The sequence below is a fragment of the Aspergillus ambiguus genome (genome assembly GCF_047715705.1).
Source record: "Aspergillus ambiguus strain CBS 117.58 unplaced genomic scaffold BDV59scaffold_7, whole genome shotgun sequence".
Lineage (NCBI taxonomy): Eukaryota > Fungi > Ascomycota > Eurotiomycetes > Eurotiales > Aspergillaceae > Aspergillus > Aspergillus ambiguus.
The window spans coordinates 385862-405248 of NW_027395520.1; the positions used below are offsets into that span (position 1 = coordinate 385862).

At 49.3% G+C, this 19387-nt stretch overlaps 6 protein-coding genes across 6 annotated transcripts; 3 read left to right on the plus strand and 3 right to left on the minus strand.

The window, feature by feature from the left end:
* The first annotated feature begins 1012 nt into the window (after positions 1-1012).
* Positions 1013-2273, plus strand: BDV59DRAFT_173829 (DUF3632 domain-containing protein). The gene has a single exon (XM_073688969.1). The coding sequence runs from the start codon at positions 1106-1108 to the stop codon at positions 2135-2137; it is 1032 nt and encodes a 343-aa protein (XP_073550159.1). The 5' UTR covers positions 1013-1105; the 3' UTR covers positions 2138-2273.
* Positions 2274-3703: 1430 nt separating this feature from the next.
* On the plus strand, positions 3704-5164 carry BDV59DRAFT_211675 (putative monocarboxylate transporter; the record flags this gene model as incomplete). The annotated part of the gene is made up of 5 exons (XM_073695853.1): positions 3704-3798; positions 3856-3885; positions 3954-4083; positions 4146-4881; positions 4947-5164. The coding sequence occupies 5 exons, from the start codon at positions 3704-3706 to the stop codon at positions 5162-5164; spliced, it is 1209 nt and encodes a 402-aa protein (XP_073550160.1).
* Positions 5165-5660: 496 nt separating this feature from the next.
* BDV59DRAFT_173830 (uncharacterized protein) lies at positions 5661-6533 on the minus strand. The gene has a single exon (XM_073688970.1). It carries the CDS (start codon positions 6443-6445, stop codon positions 5822-5824), a length of 624 nt encoding a protein of 207 aa, XP_073550161.1. The 5' UTR covers positions 6446-6533; the 3' UTR covers positions 5661-5821.
* Positions 6534-7643: 1110 nt separating this feature from the next.
* On the minus strand, positions 7644-9146 carry BDV59DRAFT_173831 (purine and uridine phosphorylase). The gene has a single exon (XM_073688971.1). It carries the CDS (start codon positions 9096-9098, stop codon positions 8181-8183), a length of 918 nt encoding a protein of 305 aa, XP_073550162.1. The 5' UTR covers positions 9099-9146; the 3' UTR covers positions 7644-8180.
* A 2213-nt stretch (positions 9147-11359) lies between these two features.
* BDV59DRAFT_173832 (uncharacterized protein) lies at positions 11360-11607 on the minus strand. The gene has a single exon (XM_073688972.1). The coding sequence runs from the start codon at positions 11555-11557 to the stop codon at positions 11390-11392; it is 168 nt and encodes a 55-aa protein (XP_073550163.1). The 5' UTR covers positions 11558-11607; the 3' UTR covers positions 11360-11389.
* A 4910-nt stretch (positions 11608-16517) lies between these two features.
* On the plus strand, positions 16518-18650 carry nimT (putative tyrosine protein phosphatase MIH1). The gene is made up of 4 exons (XM_073687407.1): positions 16518-16891; positions 16971-17038; positions 17099-17321; positions 17380-18650. Exons 1-4 carry the CDS (start codon positions 16635-16637, stop codon positions 18506-18508), a joined length of 1677 nt encoding a protein of 558 aa, XP_073550164.1. The 5' UTR covers positions 16518-16634; the 3' UTR covers positions 18509-18650.
* The last annotated feature ends 737 nt before the right edge of the window (positions 18651-19387 follow it).

Genomic DNA, 19387 nt, shown 5'->3' on the forward strand with positions numbered 1-19387 from the left:
GAGACTTGTTATTCTTCGCTTGGAGTTGCCCTCTCTGCTACCTTAGGAGCAGTTATCCACGACCCTAGTAGTTCTAACCGCTTGTAAGCTAAAAGCGAAAATAGTGCTCAGATTCAATACTCCGGAGTAAGTATTGGGAATCCGTTGGTACCTTGAATAGAGGACTCATCTTCTTGGCCTAGGCTTGTGACCCGGGCACCAATCAATGCCACTATACTACCCAAAATGGTCTGAAAGGGATCTGTAAGTGTCAGTTCAGAACAGTGAGTTTCCTCCAACCCCATTGGCATAGCAACATGTCAACGTCCAGGTATAGTGTACCGACAAAATTGAGAATAAATCCTGCCACTATGACTCCTATGACCAGAGTTGTGTCTGCCATGATGTGGTTTCCTGAAGTGGATAGCTTCTGCGCAGATTAATAGCTGATGGAAAACCTGCGATATGCTGATCGGCTAGATGGGCCTTTCAGGATTGCTCGCTTATTGATTTGTGTTTTTATGTGCATAGTCAGGTGCTAGTAGACATAGGTGGTGGATTGAAGGATCCGTGCTTCGTTCCTGATGAATACCAATTTGCCGTTTCTCACACTACCATTTAATCTCTTGATTCGATCATAATGGGCCAATTTAGATCTTTATTATGTAGGCGAACGTGTACATTAACGCTGTTCCAACTTGATGGTTACATCAGCGTAATAACAAGAATGGATTAGCAATAGTAACCGATATCCGTGCCAAGCGCAGCCCACTACCTATATAGGGAATGAATGACAACTCTGGCCAGGCAGACGGCTATCCTATGCACGTACAAGGATCCCCTGCGGAGGGGGCGTTTTTAGCCGCCGGCTGGTCGTCGATCACTGGTCTGTTGTCTCACCTTCCCATCTTATTTGATAGATTGTAAGGCCAATCATTTCCATTTGTCCCTCTTGAGGTGGATCAGTGCTTGAACGTCCAATGGATCTGAGTGGGGTATTTTATCTAGTTGAGCAATCCCAACACCCAATATAGTCTATTTCATCGACATCTCGTCTCCCTTCCACAAGGCTCACTTCCCAACTTTTACCCCCTGACCAACTGTTTATTCACTTTCCCCGGTCAGGATGCATCCCTTGTTGAATGATTCACCAAGCTTGCCCCCAAAAGACAATCCTAGTCGCTACCTCGTGCTCCTTGAGCCTGGAGACCGAGTGGACGTGCATGATGCTGCTCGGCAAGGGCAGCTGGACCTCCTCAGATCCATCGCATACAACAGGGCGTGGCATCTCAGTCACACATACTGCCAAACCGGAAATGCAGTGGATACATCGGAACCGACCCTGCATCACCTCTGGTATGTCTATTCCCAATGCGCTCGGTATTTCTCCCACGAGAGCAGCGAACAAGATACATTAGTCCTCGACATCCTCCGTACGCGCGGACGGGGCCCCCTGACGAGGCCCGCTCCAAGTGGCTGCGGCGTGGACATTGCCAGGACCCCCGATGGGACCGTCTGGAATGACCTACCATTCCTGGTCACGGACATGACTGAGTTCTGGAACTACGAGTGTGCGGCCATGAGCACGTCCCAGCGTGTGAATGCCTCCTCCTTCCTGGCGAAACTTGCGTCGGCACGCGTAGCAAACGATAGGCTGTGCCAGATAGCCCTAATCGTTCTTCGGGATGCATTCGAGGCGGTGCGGCCTCTCGGTAGTTCAAACGACCCCGATGAGGAATTTCCGCGCCGGACCGTGCATCAACTCTCGATTGCAGCCTTACTCCCCGCCGCCTGTGCGTGGATCCGAGAGGCTGGCCATAACATCATTCTCTTATCGGACACATGCTGGAATGAATGCTCGGATAATATAATAGGGAAAGACGGGTTCGCTTTTGTCCAATCAGAGCTCGGTCAACGATCGCCGGGGGGTGGATTCAGCCCCTGGAGATGGCTATATTGGCTTAAGCGGTTACATGAGATCGTCGATGAGGCGACTCAGGCTGATGAAAAGTCCCTTGCAGAGCATGCCTCGAGGGCCATCGATATTATGTTAGGTCATGTCAAAGAGAGGAACTCTCGTATCCTCAGGGTGTTTGAGGCTGCACCCGATACTGTACGCCAGGATAAGGCTTTTGCAGATCTGAAAACAAACTTTTAAAGCCTCAGTGTTTATTACAACAGAGAGGAGCGTTTCACCTGGATTGTGTATTTTCTTTTTTTGTACAACCTATAATTGATTACATGTATAAATTTGTCAAGACGCTACACCTCATCCAATTGGAACAGGTTCTCTAATGGCATTGCTGAATATAAGAATCTAAGATGGGCTGACGACTTATAACAGTTATTGCAAGATTATGCCGCATAGCTTAACCTACACAATTACATGTCTGACTAACGATCCTGGGAGGAAGCGCTACGATGATGATGATATAGATGCCGTGAAGACGCATCCGCGTTGATCACTCTTTTCTCACCTCGCTAAGTGGGCACATAGAATTAGTTCTAAACAAGGATATTGCGTTTAATAAATTTACGCTGATTTAATACAGCCAATCCAGTAAACGGTGTTCCATGCGCACTTCTACGTTTTGAACCGTGTGTTTCAAAATGGAAGACATTTTGATCCCCTCGAAAGACTTCCGGCCGGAAAGGAAGGGATAATACTTCATCAAAATGCATAGTCGTTGGTCTTTTGGCTCTACTGGACTTTATAGAGCTCAAATATCCAAGTAAATAGCAGTAGCACTAGCATAGCCGCTAATAGCAGGTCTATATCGCAAATACTAGGCACCTACTCTAGATATCTCTCTTGATGGGACTGCATGCCATTTCCACCCATAACTTTCGAAAACCCCAATGAAAAGATCCAGGGCGCACCTCAATTCACGTCTTGAAAGTTTATGTTCTGCGGCCTGTTTAAGTGCCTTAAGAGGATTCGTGGCTTCAAGGAGTGGAATAATGGTTTTAATTTGCGCATACCTCAAAAGCAGCGTGCCAAGGGAAAACAGTGGCGAGTTTGGACATGGACCGAATGGTCGAATTTGGCATGTATTTTAATTTAAAGTCAGTTAATTGGTATTCACTCGTCATAATCAACTGACCACATCTGTTCCTCTTCCATTTGCTACTGGGTAATGTAGTATGATTTGAGTGAAATACGTAGCAACACGAACTGCAGCCTCAGTTTGACGAACAACGATACTCGTCTCTTGGACCTGCCCCAAACTGCACAAGCCGAGTGTCCTTATTCGCCCTCTTCAATGCCTTCCATGAAATAAGGTTTAGAAGTGGCATATCCCTTACGGCATGTAGGGGACTGCAAGACCAGTCTTGCCGATCTTATACGACTGAATAACGTAGCTAGGCAGGCCACTTACTAACTCAAAGGTATGATTTGTCTGTTGGAATGGAGGATTCACTGCGTTGAGTACCAATTCGAAATTACAGGACAAACATTATGTAAGGTAAAAAGACTAGAACAACATGCGCGAATGGAATAGATCGAAGGCTGGTGGACATTTACGGCTGAAATCTCTCCTTGCGAACATTAACTTTGATGTCTTGTAGACGCTAGGGAACGGTCCTAGTGAAACGGGGAGTCCCTTGGTTGACACTTTCCGCCTGAGAGGGCACAATGGACGGGAACTAAAGTCTGTCCAGTAGTCTCAGTCTTTGCTCTAAAGGTAAAATAACGCCATTTTATATCTCCTGGGTCTTAGCAATGTCCGGTAAAGGGAAAACATCGAAGTCTACCGACCCTCCAGATGGCGGCTTGCGGGCATGGTTAGTTGCGAGCGGAGGGTTCGCGGCTCAGCTGTGAGTGACTACCAGCGACAGGCAATTCCATCTATCATCTAAATATTTTTGGAACAGATGCACGTTTGGCTATATCAATTCTTTTGGGTTAGTCCACTCATGCGACTGAGTACGTTTTTTTAGGACTAATAGGTTCCCATCAGAATCTATCAAAGCTATTATACAAAAACTCTCCTTCCAGATCAATCCCCAAGCAGCATCTCATGGATTGGCTCGGTACAAGCATTCTTTTTGTATCTTCTGGGGGTGCTTAGCGGTCCCTTCTCGGACCGATATGGCGTGCGGGTCCGCATTAACACCGTCCTTCTGCCTCAATTGGGAGCTCATGTACGACTGACGATACCTAGGCCATCCTACTTCCCGGCAGTGTGATCCTTATTCTGTCGGTGATGATTACAAGCCTTGGTACAGAATATTACCAGCTTCTCCTCGCTCAAGGCTTCCTAGGCGGCATCGCAAACGGCATGCTCTTCGCCCCAGCGATCTCATGCGTTAACCAATATTTCACCGCCTCCCGCGCGTGGGCAACTGGGGTTGGAGGCAGCGGCGGGGCAGCTGGAGCGATTGTATTTCCTTTTATCTTGCAATATTTGATACCGAAGATTGGCTTTGGTTGGGCCGTTCGTGTGATCGGATTTATCATGCTTTCTGCGACTGCGTTTATGGTCAGCACTATGCGGGAGCTGGCCCCTCGTCGTCAAACAGGTTTCTTCATTCCTGGCGCATGGAAGAACAAGCCATATGCCTTGGTCAATGTGGGTAATTTCCTGAACTTACTGGGTTGTTACACCCCAATCTTCTACGTTGTTGAGTACAGTCTCTCCCGTGGAATGGACAATGACTTGGCGCACCATCAGGTTGCCATTTTCAATGCTGCATCGTACTTGGGACGACTTGTCCCGACTTTCTTGAGTGACAAGATTGGCCGGCTCAACATGTGGATTATCTGTTCTATGGGGTCTGGAATCTCACTCTTGTGTTGGACTACTGCTGAGAGCACTGCTGGTATCACCGTCTGGTTTGTCTTCTATGGAATATTTTCGGGGGCCGTATTTGCGTTATACGCCGCAATTGTGGCACAAGGTGAGTGATCTTGACTTGGCGGTATTCAGTCTGAATATTTGACTGACAATGTCATTCCTTACCAGTGTGTCCGAATCCGAGTGACATTGGTACCTATACGGGGCAAGGGCTGACCGCGTGCGGCTTTGGCGTCCTAGGTGGCACGCCAATTAATGGGGCGATCATTCGACGGTATGGATATCTCGCCGCCTCTCTATTTAGTGGGTTGATGGTGCTTCTTGGGACTATATTCATGATAGCTGCTAGGCTTCTCATTGGGAGGAGGCTGTGGATGGTAATCTAGCCGTGACAGATCGGTGGTACCGGGACTCGGCTTCCACCACTTTCTCATTAGGATTGAAGAGTGAGCTAGAATCCTGTTTGTCTTCATTGTTCAATGGTCCTGGAATAATGACCTCTTGCAACATACCCCCATCTGGTATCTTCCCGTATATTTCATCTTTAGTTTAAGTTATCTAAGTTATCTTGTACTGTTATTATATTTAGGCGAAGAGGGTTCCGACCACGACGAAGGTGTTTCTTGATGCTGCTCTATCAGCTAGTGGCTCAGGGGACAATTTTTTAACCCTCTTGAAGAGGGTTTAGAGCCCCATTCAGATTTTAGGCTTGAGCAGTTTCCCAGAGAGTTTGTGTCGTCGGCGCCTATGTCGACGATCTGTTCGGGGAACTCTGATGTTTCAGTCTGGTGACTCAGGGAGAGAGTAAATATCAATATCTAGTCCTGGAAAGATCTAGTGCATATTTTCCTGGCGACTTAGAAATACTATCCTGGTTGAGAGCATTACTTAGGCTGATGGGGAAGAAGCCTTCATTCCTTGAATCAAGTATACATAACTTAACTGGCTCTACTATAATCTGACTCTTGTTACTATAAGTTGAGGATTGAGAAAGGTTTCATTCCAGCTGGCCCAATACCTCATGCACGGTGCCTTATAAGAGACTACGTTGACTCCAGGAGTCGAACATACCGAATAGCCCCGTCAGAGGTATCATCAACATAAAGGCTTTTGAAGCCATCTGTCTCTAAAGATAGAAGGCGTTCCCCTATATTCTCCCCGTCGCTTAGGAAAATGAATTCAAACATTCCGTTTCGATCTTTCGGATAGTCAATTCGCCATCCACACCGCAGCGTTCGTGGCGCTGTGTGGTCTTCCAAGCTATCTTTCAGTTGAGTAAATGCAGTGCCGAACTCGGCCTTCTTGGCTTCTTCCACGATATACCGCTTGAGGGTCATAATCGGCGCATCACGAGAGATATTTCTCTCCTCAGACTGCGGCTCAGCGTCGATGTGGAACATTCCAAACACCTCCATCTCGTTTAAGAGAGCTGACATCACGTTTTGGTTGGTTGGCGAAGGTATCCATTCGTCCATGTGCTGGGACACCGAGTCCCATCCTCCTAAGAGATAGATGTACGATGGGTCCTCAATCTGCGTATATAAACGAACAGGGTAACGTGAGAAGCTGGCTTGTGCGGAGGCTCCAGATACGAGGGTGGACTTGATCTCGGGAGAAATCTCCTTGGCATTTTTCAGGTGAAGAATGGCAAGCTCTGTAACAGCCATTTTATAGATGGACTAATATAAGGGGAAGAAATTCTTTAAGCAGCTTTGTGGGGATGGAAGAACGAACTCGATCTGTATTCAATGCGGACGCATAACAGCTGTTGGGCTGCTGCCTACCTGTCTAATAACCCATTCACTATTGTAACGATCACGTGGCCAGGCCTCATATATTGGTCCATCATCTGCATTCTTTGTCGCCGGCTGCGTATCCGTACCTCGGGTAAGGATTTATGTTGGAGGAAGTTAAAGTAAGTGCTAGATGTATCTTTTGTACAGCTAAACCTTTCTCGTCCAGATCATTATTAGTCACTGATTCTCCCGTTTCATAGAGCCCGCATACGGATATCATTCTCTCACTGCCCAATGTGCAATAGGGACTGCTCAAACGGTCTACCGCCGCGCGACCAATCAATCCCCAGAAGATATCCCTAATAATACTCTTCAGATTCTCCATGGCGGTATACGCCATAAAAGCGCCGTATGATAATATGCTAATAATATGACTGAGCGTATATCGCATCTTCCAGGCCACCGGCGGCGGGCAGGACCATCAAGAACCCGAAGATAAAGTCCAGGATGCGCTGGTTACGCCCCTTAGAAAAGTCCTTTGTTGCTTCTTTTTCGACCTGTTCTATAGACTGTACGGCATCCCCAGACATGTAGGCTGGAGGGACACCAGCATCAATAATAGACTTACTGACTATTCGCCTACCGAAAACGTCTAATTCTTTTACTTACGTGGTGACCGCAATCCAATGTCATAAAAACTAAAGCGACAACAGTACTGTCTTGTGATGATAGTAGATCCGAGTCTCCCCTGTTAATTTGTTGGGAATGGACAAATTGGGATTGTATAAGTACCTACTACGTCGCTGTATCCGGTTGGAAGCCGACTCACCCGATTAGTCTGTACACGCTGCTCGGCAATCATAGTTCGGTGATAGATCTCACATATATTTTAGGCTGAGCACTGGCCTTACTGCGTGAGGAACAAGTACGCAGTGCGGGAAACTTCGCTGTGCGATGATATCCATATTCCCATTACCTAGCCACAGCTCTCGACTATGATAGGGCCATAATGTCGCAGAGCTAAAGTTCATGAACCGCAATAATAATTGCAATATTTATGAAAATTGCTAGAGTGGGTGCGAAGCGCTTGTAAAATATATATAGCAATAGAGGCCGAAAAGTGTATGGTTTCTTGTTCAACTCCTGGGAGATTATCTACTAATGAGGCTGACGCTGTGTCGTAGAAATGGACAACATTGGGAGGAATTAGCTAACCACTTGCTGGGCTGAAATCTCTATAGTCTTCGGCTTTGGGGCTGTAGACTAGGGTAGTTCAATCAACCATGTACATAACTCGTGCGATAGCACCGTATCTCGAAGCTCTGTCTATCTCTGGGAAGATGGCCACAGTGCCCGTAATATTGCCATATACTCCGTACATCTTTGTTTTGGCTCTCTCAGACTTAGAGAACCTGATAGTTGGCGAAGTCACAGTCAATAACTAAATTACCGATATTTCCGGAGTAGTATAGGTCAAATGCCATATTTATGTACCGCTTGCATTAACCAGACTAGATTAAATCACGTACACAGTACAATGCTATTGCTGGTTCCGTACACTGTAACAGATGCATCACATTTTGTAACTTTGAGTTGTTTCGCGTCGCCATCGCTATCAAAGGTTTCCTTGACTGTCGTGGCTTCCGGACTCGTCATGCCCAGCATTTCAAAGTTGCAAACGTGTGAGCAATAACTTCGCGTATGCTGCAGCTGTAGCAGATGCATATTCTTGCCATATGTCATTTTTATGCGAGTCTGCATAGTCACAAATTCCCCGAATTGTGAGGGAAGGTATGGAACTCATGACTCCTGCCGCCTCCATTTCAAAACACAAGATATCATGTTTATGGCGGAGTCCATCCCGAACATAAGCGTTCTTCATAACTTGGTTTCCTGACGCTATCAGGCCGTAATGGATAACAGGTTGAGTGGAAGCTCTATTGTGTCGCTTGAGCAGACCTCCCTTGCACCGTTTGCATGTCTTCTCAGCGGAATTATGCACAACGCCTGGCGCATATAGAGTATCAAGGTGACTTCCCGGATACCGATACTCAGGCTTCATCTGTGCTATGTGCCCTATGTACGAGGCAAGGGGTTTTGCAAAGAGGTTGGGATCTGACTTGATTCTGCTGAGGGTAGTCAGCAGGACCCGGGGAGGCTGTTGCAAGGCCCTTGTTAGGACAAATGACCCATCTTGCATTGTCTTTCCGAGGTCATATTGAAGAACACCAGGCGAATTCCCAGTTGGAAAGCTGACTACCACGTCTCCGAGTCGAATGTCGTGCATGCTAGATGGCGCGCCTCCCCCAATACCAACCAGCAAACAGAACTTGACAAAGGGGAAGCTGCGTAGTAGATGTGATGCGACTATAGTTCCGGAACTGCCGCCATATTCACCATGTGGAGGGGCTGCAGCGACCACATTGTAGGCTCCTATCCGTCCCAGTGCGTATTTGTTGGGGTCTTGGAGGGGTTGAGGCAGTTCTCGATGTCGCTCATCGAAGAGCGCCCTAACTGCGAAGAGTTCCTTATCCAAAATACACACAATGGCGATAAAGTAGTTCTCGACAGAGTAGGCAGCCATCGTGACGGTTCGTCTTCACGCTTGAGATGGATGAGAAAGGGATGAAGTGAGCTGCGGTGTTTCCATCCTGGAATTGTTGGCCGTTTATATGGACAAGCACAACTCGGCGCCTAAACTCAGCACAGTTAGTTGATCAAAATGGACTGTTCCTGGCGTTACGCTCTGGCCTTGGGGGGCGAACTTCTTGTTCCTAGTAACCTCAAGGAGCAAAAATCTACATCTCCTAGCGCTCTCAAACGAGCGACAGCTATTGGCCAGTTCCAAAAAAAGAAACGAAACGAAGCGAAACGCTGATTCTTTATACCCAGCGCCTACACGGCGAACGGATACGCAGGATCTTCAGCGCTTACTGAGTGATTGATCTGCAGCCAACCAATTCCACGAGCAAGTCCTGTCAAAATTATTTCGAAATATGAAGCAATGTGTACAAGATGTAACACTGGGTGGTGCAAATCCTAAAATAAACAACTATCGCCTCCTTATTGACGGGCGCGCTATGGGGAAGCCAATCAACGAACAAGTGACAAGCAACGCAAGCGCTAGACTCCGGCTGCTCCACCTACTTCCAGTACTCCGTATACTCCTTTCTGTGGCGGCTGCAAGCATGGGTCTATATCCTATTGAAAGACAGCCCACTGGTTGGACAGCCAGCTGTTTCAACCAACACATATAGACATGAATCCACAGTTTACAGGAAAGCCAACATATATGGCTGTCCTCTAAGGGTGTGATAGGTACTGACGAATTAACAAGCTATTTAGCGAGTATCATTCAATTATTCCATATCGGCTTCAGGCGCCTCCAACTTCCCATCTGAACTTGGACAGTCTGGATGACGTCAAATTTGAGTCCATTTAACTGATTCTGAACAGGACGGCTCTGTTCTTGCTTCTCGGGATGTATCTTGGGAGAACAAGCCCTAAGTTAGGCCAATCATGCCTTTGGTTGCGCGTAATCATATTGTTACTTATCACATTGACCACGAGCAAAAGCCCGTGGCAAGGCTGACGTTGGCTTTTTTCATTTATAGCGAGAAAGATCCATCGGCTTCGAACGAGAACAGGAACAGATGGAATTGATATTGCATGGGAAGCCTATCTACGGAGTACTAACTCTAAAGACCACGTCCCTACAACATGCATATAAAGCCTCGCCTGGTGCTCAGATAAGATTTCTGAAGACCCAAGTCGGGGATGAAACCCAGGTTGCATGCGCACAGACGATTTGATACTACACAAAGCGCCAGCACCAAAAAAAACAGACTGCGCGAACTCACAAAGGTGAAACTGCCAAGGGCAGCTCCTCACACGTAATGTTATGTGGATAGCGCCGAGCGACATACGACGTGCGCCACCCTTACTATTGTACATGTCTACTCCAAAGAGCTTCACAGATTACTATTTAGTGTCTCTATTGCTTTTTGTGCATGGGGATAGGGCGTGTCAACTAGGCTATATGCAGGGGTGCGCTAATCTCCCTGTCAAGAGTTTATAAATCATTTTATGACATGTCTGCAGACTTGGATAAGTGACTGGGGTTATGCATAGCGAGCATAAGTCGCCTCACTATGGAAAACTATCGTCCATTTTACGGCAAAGTAAATAAACTCTAGAGGTGGTTTTCAGCAGATTCTGTGCTGGGAGACTGGAAGCTCCTCGGTCTAGGGGAGCACGGAGTTGGCAAGAGTGCAGTTCCTGTCCGACCACTAACAATATAAGACGTATTCGCGATCGGAGCAGCAGGTCTAGGCAGCTTTGGCGGATGTAATTACCGTCTGTTATCTACATAGTGGAGAAACAGATTGTCGTGATATATATCATAGCGTATGTATAGGGTACTCGATGATAGAGTGACCCATTAATTCTTTTTCCAACTGAGACTTAAGTGTAGTGTGACATCTCAGTATTTTCTATGGTGGCATTTAAGCAACGTAATATCTATCCAGTGTAGAATGCATAGCACCATAAATTATAATGATGGTTGCCATGACGAGCGATAGAGGTCCAAAAAACCTACTCAGCCGCGATTATGAAATGTACCTGTATGGAAGAAGGGCCCACTCATTGCCTATATAGAAGCGCGTTTAATAAAAAACTACAGACTGGCACTCAATGCCTAATCGTAAAAGTACTTTGGCGGGCGCGTTCGAGATAGTATACTTCTAGATAGTACGCAAAGTAGTAAATCTCCCCCTATGCTTAAAGTGTATAGTAGACAAGCACCAGGGGCATGCTTGTACCACCGCCGGCACTCCCCTTTCCGGGTTCAAGCCCAGGTTGCATGCGCACATATTACACGATATATAACCTGGCAAGACGACCGACCCCCTTGCAGCATCTCCAAATCTCGGAATGTACAACCGAAGCCTGGTTGGCGGCTATGGCCGAATAGATCCCAGGAGTTGTCTGGTGTGGGGAGGCGAGAGGAGAATGCTGCTCCGCCATTGCGTGGGAGAGCATACCAGCTGTGTTCCAGACGTTGCGGTCAGCATGCCGGACCGTTGCTTAATTGATCCTGCTCCATGAGGACTGCGATTGGACTGGAGGACTCGTAGGCGGAGATGATGCTCTGGAATGTGGCTTCCTTGGCTGAGTGGTATGATCCTTCGGGTTAGGATTAGGGAGGGGTGCTCTTTTTCTTTGCTGTGGGTTGTCCTACGGCGTACAATGGGGTTTGACGTGGTTAGAGTAGGGTCTGTTGGTTGGATGAGACATTGGGCTGAGATACACTTCATATCCTCTACTTGTCTAATACATGTCTCCAACCCCGGTTTCCGTTTGATCTGAGACCAGGATATGCTCGGTGGATGATTCTGCAGACGCTCGATGGATGGCACATTGAGGAACCCACCCTTTGGGTGCTCGAGCAGCAACGGCATGAATGAGTGCAAGGGTCGATGCCAGAAACCTGTTTTGACATGAAGTGGGAGGTCTGCAGGGGATGATGTAAGGGTTCTTCGTCGGGTCTCGTCGAAGAGAGTTTTCGAGTGAGGGCCATCGCAACGAAAATATCTGACGATGGAGAACCGTCGTCTGGAGGATCCGCTGTGTGCAGCAAAGTTGGCACGGGAATGGATGCAGATATTACGTTATATTGAGTTATGCTGAAAGCTATGGATCTTCGGGTGCACTGGATACCTGGTTGTATAGAAGTAGTAGTAGTAGTAGTAGTAGTAGTAGTAGTAGTAGTCAGTTGCCTAGACACTCAAGATGCAGACATGGCCTGTGCCTAATTCATAAATGTATGATGAAGTCAACTTGGGGGCATTGAATAGCCCTTGCCGTCGACAGGGTCTGATGTCAATGCCCCTGTATATATAACGTAGTTCTCAGCAGATATACGTGTAACTATGCCAGGATTAGGGTTAGTGAAGGCAAGGCGGAAAAACTGAGGGTCTCGCGGCAGTTATCTACATCAATGCATATCCCACCGGAGGAACCGCGATGGGAAGATTCCAAGCAACCATAATCAAGGGATATAAGCGGTGTAGAGCGCTCGTGGAGGCATGTATGCAGATAGGTAGAGATGAGAATTCCTTAGTAAGCATACGCAGGGCTTGATCGTACAAATCGAGATTGACGATCGCACACAGAGCTTTGGGGTCGAATCTCAAGTCACGAAAATTGCCATGTTGCCAGTTATCGTTCGGCACAGCCTCTGCGTACGCCTAGGGTACCGGACTTTGGCGTCAACTGGGAGCAGGCACATGGCAATCGGGGCGGGAAGTGGCCAGGAATGACTCGACGGAATGCAGATCGGGTCGGTCATAGGAATAGTCCCGTCGATCGCTCCCCGATCGTGATTAGAGGCAACTGGGGCGGGATGGGAGAGAGATAGGGGCTGGAGAGGGAGATGATAATTGTGTGGGAAGAGATAGTGTGTGGGGAAGAAGCATGGGAGAGGCTCCTGTGGGAGGCAAAGTGAATCTTGCACGTGGGAGTAGTAGTAGTAGTAAGAAGGTCTATAAGTTGGAAGTCGAAGGGACAAGTCACGGGACCACGCATGACGGTCGCGTCACGGGACAAGGAACCGCGGTTCTTCAGACGGGTTTGTTTACATCCTGCAACATCAGGCAAAAGCAAGAATTGAGTCGCATGCAGGTCATAGAGGGGATGTTCCCCTCATAGTGACATCACCCTCCCACTTGTACTTGTCTCTTCCCAGTTCCCGGCAATAGATTGTCTTGACACGTTGATAACCGGTTTGAGCTCCGTCTTTTCCGGGATCTCTCGCGATCCTGGATAAGGTTGCAGACAGCATTTGCACGCGAAGTGGACGGGCGGATCCAATGATGAGGGTAGTCGCGTTGGGTACCCCGCACCAGGTGGTTCGGCCAAGGATCCACGGCCTCATGGCTGGCTGATGATTCCTGTCGTCAAGATCACTATCAAAAACCAAAGCAATGCTCAGCTAGAGCTCTGGGTGTCAGCGTGAGAGTTGTCCCGCACATGGCCATGTCATGGCGGCTTAGATGATGGATCACAATCCTGGAAGTGAAGGTCCCCACCAGGAAGGAGATATGGCAATAGTCTGAGGCCCGGCGCGTAGCCTCACCGAATAGAATCGCCGACCGTAACGATCAGGGTCGATCCAAGCAGCGCTGACGCCCCAGGTTGTCCACTTCGAAGCCAATGACCGGCTCCAGACGAGGGGTAGGATGACAGCTGTGACAAAATCCTGGTTGATTGTTGTGATGCCATTGTTTACGGAGTCCTGATGGTCCCCTGTCGGCGCGTAGAGCCGCAAGCGATGGCTATTTTTGAATCGGCCTAAGCGGAATATGCCTCAATCTAGATCTCCAAGAACTCCGCTCGACGGAGATGGGTAAACACCGAGAGGGCCCGGCGTCTCACAGGTGAGGGGCTTTCTCACGAAGGATAAGATAATGCAATGCCTGTGAGGGGTTTTGATGGAGGCGCCCCGACACTAACGGGCTAGCTAGGGAGGAGGAGTGGATGATTCCCACTAGCTGTGGCGAAGCGTCGATGCGCCCCAGACTCAGCTGAATTCTAGTTCAAGTAGCCCCGACCATCAACCGCCGAGCCGACACCATATCGAGAAAACTAGGGGCGATAGCCAAGGGAGGCTCTGTCTGGTTCGGACACACGTGTGGCTCCAATCCCATCTAGTTCTGGTCGAAGGGATTATGCACGATCGAGAAAGCCGATCACACCAGAGGACCCATCGGGCTGAGGGAGGGTGATTTGGCCCCCCATTGAGTTTGGATGTCGTCAGCTGGTCGGCTACGTCTGACTATTCCCTAATCATGACGGGGTGGGTTCTGGAGAGCCCATCTGATCGCCCCCACACGAGCTCCGAGAGGGTCGCTAGTCTGTCTGTATGAGCGTTGAATCGGCGCACGGGGGAGGATAATTGATGGAACCCGTGAGGCAGCGAGCAAGAAGGGAGGGAGAGGGGGTGGTATCCCTAGGGAAGATCTACAGTAGGGCGGGGGATCACTGGGCAGGAAGACATTCGGGGGGACGCAAGGGCTGAGGATGAAGAAACGGGTTGATTGCGGTGAGGAGACGATGAGCACAGACCGAGGGCTCGTTTCAAATGGGAGCGAACAATGTCGCACGATGGTTGTCACCGGGATGGAGACGATGTTGGTGAGATTCTGGGCGCTAAAGAGGGTCACACAATGCATGTAGATCCCGAGAAGGATTTTTTTTTTCCCTCTTTCCCACAGATAGGACTTGACGCCGACAGACGGAGGGATTATTCTGCATCTCTGCATATCACATATCAGTTGGGATGGTATGTTCAGGTACTGCCCCATTCGGCTACTCCGGCGAGGAATCTTCCCTCTTTTCTCCCCAGAGAGTTAAATCGGCTGCGGGCCGCGCAGGAATGCGGTTATGTAGGAGAAACAATGCAGGGACGAGGTGAAATCGGAGAATTCGAGCGGTCTAGGGTTTGCAGGACTGGAGAGAAGGTTCCAATATCAGTCATCCAGACTGGACGCCCTTGTTCCGTACCTGAGCTCTATTTTCCGACCTGGTGGAGCCGGTGGGGAATTTTCGTTAGATTCGATCTGGAAATTGGATTGGGACTAAAGAAAAAAAGAGCGAAAAAAAGAGCGAAAAAAAGAGGACGGCACAGAACCGTATTCCGTCGAAAAAAATCCCTAGGTTTCCCCGAATCGGGTTTTTCTTTCTCTATAGTTTTGGATAGGCTTTCGCCCTGGAGGAACAACCTCGCATATGTCAGGAGCTGACGGTAGGAGGGAAGTCAGAGGTGAAGTAAGACAAACGGTTCGTTTGTTCCTGATGACAGATACATAGGAGAAAGAAAGAAAGAAAGAAAGAGGAAAAAAGAAAGAAGTGGTTTCTATAGAGATGGTGTAACTGGGTTGAGCGGGCGGGCAGTGATAGGCGGGGGGTTGCTGAGCAGCGGTTAGCGTTGGCGAGGCGGCAAGGGAGTCGGGGCAACCAGACGTAGAAGAGATGGATCCAGAGAATAAGATCGTGTGGAAGAGGGGACCGTCTAGAATAGAATAAGATAAAATAGAATGAAGAAAGAATTAATAGGTTGGATAGAAAATCAAATTAAATCAAATAAAATAGAATAGAATAGAGAAGGAAATCCGTACGGCGTCGAACTACTACGAACCGACGTCACTGCAAGGAAGCCGACACTACTGTGTACCGCGTACAACCTGAACTTCGTCTCTCCAGCTTCACCTTCTCCCTCTCCTGTCAACCCTCAATTATTAGACCTCCCTCCAGTCTCTCCAGGCTCTCGTCTCTACCCCAGCCGGTTCCAGCATTTCTCCAGCAGAAACCAATCCGTCTGGACAAACGGGCCAAAAAAGAAGCTCACCCATCATCTGGAGATCGCATATCCCCACTTTTGCGTTGCCATTGCAACAACCCATCCCTTCAGCTTCACCTGGCTTTTCACTTTTCTCTTCTCTCTTCTCTTTTTCTCTCTCTCTCTCTTTTCGTTCCCTACCCCTTCTTTCCTCAGACGATCTCGTCTTCCTATTAAGATCCTCCATTCCCGTCATTTCCCTCCCTCAGCCTCACTTTCGACCCGGTCTCCGTCCTTCCTCTCGCTGCACCGGTAACTTTCCCTTCTCTTCCTCCATGCATTAGCGTCCCAGCTCCCTACCTGCGTCTCCGTCATCTTACGCCCTCTCCGTCTACCGGCCTGTCATTCTGCAGTTCTCTGGCTAATCCGTTCTTGCATCTCACAGCCCCTCCGCCGCCATCTCCTCCCTCGTCCTTGCGGCCTCTTCTACCCGCCTCCCTCTGACGTTACACCCGGATCGATTCTCTTCCACCATGCCGCTTTAGACTGACCCGGTCGTCTTGGGTCCTGTTGCCAGCTGGTTCGTTGGGGGTCGTAGAAACCATCTACTCAATCCGTCAGAGCCATTTTTCTTCCGTCCAGTTGGGGAACCGAAAAGAAAATCACCGGTGTAGTGCATGAGCAGGTAGACCATACCGTTGGTTGATGTCTGGAGGATTACATCCGGAAAGAAAGGAAAACAAGAACAGAAAACCAAAAGACGCTCAAAATTGAACGAGAATGGAACACTCGTCACCCTTGGCTGCCATGCAGCCTCCGTCGGTGCTCTTTGGACACTGCTTTCGTCCCGATGCCCCGACGTCCTATCCTTCGTTTGGTTCCATGGCTGGATTAAGTCCCAACCGCTTCAACTTCAAAGACTTGTCCATGAAACGCTCCCATAATGCCGACTACTTCAACGTAAAACCGGTCCGGGGCTCGTCCCCAACCGCGAGTCTGGCCGCTGATTTGTCTCAGAACTTTCATATTGATCAAAGGTTCGTCACGAAATCTCGTGTCCTTTGTCCTCTGGGGTCACGTTCTTCATTGTGGTCCAAACTCGCTGACCAAAAATAGTCCGCAGTTGGCCACGCCTCGCCGGTCTTTGTTCTCGTCGAATCTCTTTGCAAACTGCAATAGCAATGGTAAGAGGTCGCGCCTAACGGCCGGTCCGAGGACTCGGGTCGCTGACCACGAGTATATAGAGGAGACAATGAAGACGCCCCCGTTGCCCTCATCGTCACCTGCTCCAGCCATGGACCTCATGGAAATGTCCCCCTTGCCGCATAAGCCGCCATTCAATATCACGGAGGTTGAGATCAGCACCCCTACCTTGGGGGCGTCACCAATCGACTCGCCCATGCGGCCACCAGCGTCGAGTCCGCTGCAGGATTCTCCCTCGGTTCCGCATAAGGATGGCCCGCAAGAGTAAGAGGGATCGCCTGCAGATACTCATTTGTGCTATACATCTAACTCGCGTGTTTAGGAGAAGGCGGCCGACTTTCCTACGCCCCAGCTTAGCCCGGAGCAAGGCACAATCCTTTCAGCTCGGAATGACCAAACCGGCCCCCGAGAGTCAGGCGCCGCCATTCAAATTTCACAGCCGCGGAATGGCCAAGACGAACCTGAGTACGTCGGCTTCCCTGGAGGACATGTTTGGCGAATCGCCACAGCGGGAACGACCGCTGCTGAGAAACAATTCTTCCGGCGGCCTGGCGGCTTCTGGGCGGCTCAGACCCCCATTTGGGAGCAACAGCAGCCATGTTCGTGGGAATGGTTCTCCCTCCGCCGCCTCGATTCGCAAAAGCTCCCACCCGATGATGCGCCCCCGCAAGCAGTGCCGACGTTCGCTGAGCATGTTTGAGCACCCCGACGATGTAATTCACGAGAAAGAGGCTTCCTTTAGTTCAAATGCACCACTCCAGTCGATTTGGGAAATCGACAACTCGCCGAGCCCTCAGCTTCCTCACTTCATCCCCGAGGACCAGGCCGACACATTGCCTCGTATCCAGAAGGACATCCTGGTGGAACTCATGGATGGGAAATTCAACGACCGGTTCGACAACATCATGATCATTGACTGCCGTTTTGAGTATGAATACGATGGCGGCCATATCAACGGCGCTCTCAACTACAACGATAAGGAGTTTCTGGCCGAACAGCTGTTTGCCAGTCCCCAGCCCCGGACAGCACTCGTGCTGCATTGCGAGTATTCTGCGCATCGCGCTCCGATTATGGCAAAGTATATCCGGCATCGGGATCGTGCGTACAACGTGGATCAGTATCCGCAACTCAGCTACCCGGATTTGTACATTTTGGAAGGGGGCTACAGCGCTTTCTTTGCGGAGCATCGAGGGCTGTGTTTCCCGCAAAACTACGTGGAGATGAATGCCAAGGAGCATGAATACGCCTGTGAGCGTGGCCTCGGGAAGGTCAAACAGAGATCGAAATTGAGCCGGGCTCAGACTTTTGCCTTTGGTGAACATTCGCCTCAGATGGAGGATAGCCCTACGGGGCGATGCCGCAACAACGCTGGCGATCGCCCACGGTTATTGGGTTCCCCTTTCGGAGAGAGCCCTGCCCGGTTCCCTGGCCGTCGCATGCTCTCGTACTGAGGCATGGCGCTCTTCCCATGCCTGATGGTATGATGTGCACTAGGGCGCTTGCATCCTTCCGGTCAGTTGACCGTGCGACCAACACGTATGGCCGCGACTGGCCAGACAGATCGTATCAAACGTACAGGATGATTCACCCAGGTTTTTGGTTCCAGCTGATGCATGTATCCTGACGCACGGTCATGCTCTCCGCCAAATCCCCTTCCATTCATTGACGGCTTCGGTTTCCTTCGTTCTGCCTCCAGACTCTCTTGACAATGCCAGCTTGCCAGTAGCTGGACTGATGAATCATGTCACCCGACAATCTGGATATTCCCGCCGCCAAATTCTACTTTTCCTTTGCCTTACGCAGCACGCTCTTTTCCATGTCTGCAACGATTTTCCTATGCTTCTCTTTCGACCTCGCATCGCGTCGCGTCGTCTTTATGATACCACGCCGTCTGGCATCCCCTCTTTCTTGGAAACTTCCTTGCTACCATGTTTTAATCCCTCCTCCCCTTGTTGTATACCCCGTGGGGGAGTGACTTGCATCCCTTGCCGTACACAGTACAGTTCGATGTGCGGCTCGTCCATGGACGATAATTCCGACTTGCAGGACTGGCCGTCTCTTCAAAGTTGAGCTCATTTACGATATACGCCGAGTGGATATCTTGGGAGCGGCGGATGGCCTGCAGCTGTACATAGATAGATACCAGATCCACCTCGCATTGGAAAGCCGAGAAGGGATGAAACGGATCAGAGATTAATTTCCTTTGTGAATGAAAAAATTGACTGATTTGGATTGTGCTGTGTCTGTAATATGGCGTCTGTAGGAAGATTCAAGCGTATGTAGTATACTGTCCCAAAAGGGAAGGGGGTCTTCTCCGCCTTCAATTCCGC

What these genes read in the sequence shown, in the direction of transcription:
- BDV59DRAFT_173829 (XM_073688969.1), top strand. Translation starts at nt 1,106, where the DNA reads ATGCATCCCTTGTTGAATGATTCACCAAGCTTGCCCCCAAAAGACAAT.
- BDV59DRAFT_173830 (XM_073688970.1), bottom strand. Translation starts at nt 6,445, where the DNA reads ATGGCTGTTACAGAGCTTGCCATTCTTCACCTGAAAAATGCCAAGGAG.
- BDV59DRAFT_173831 (XM_073688971.1), bottom strand. Translation starts at nt 9,098, where the DNA reads ATGGCTGCCTACTCTGTCGAGAACTACTTTATCGCCATTGTGTGTATT.
- BDV59DRAFT_173832 (XM_073688972.1), bottom strand. Translation starts at nt 11,557, where the DNA reads ATGCTCTCCCACGCAATGGCGGAGCAGCATTCTCCTCTCGCCTCCCCA.
- nimT (XM_073687407.1), top strand. Translation starts at nt 16,635, where the DNA reads ATGGAACACTCGTCACCCTTGGCTGCCATGCAGCCTCCGTCGGTGCTC. An exon ending in AACTTTCATATTGATCAAAG is followed by an intron (nt 16,892 to 16,970) that starts GTTCGTCACGAA and finishes GACCAAAAATAG; the next exon opens with TCCGCAGTTGGCCACGCCTC. An exon ending in CATAAGGATGGCCCGCAAGA is followed by an intron (nt 17,322 to 17,379) that starts GTAAGAGGGATC and finishes TCGCGTGTTTAG; the next exon opens with GAGAAGGCGGCCGACTTTCC.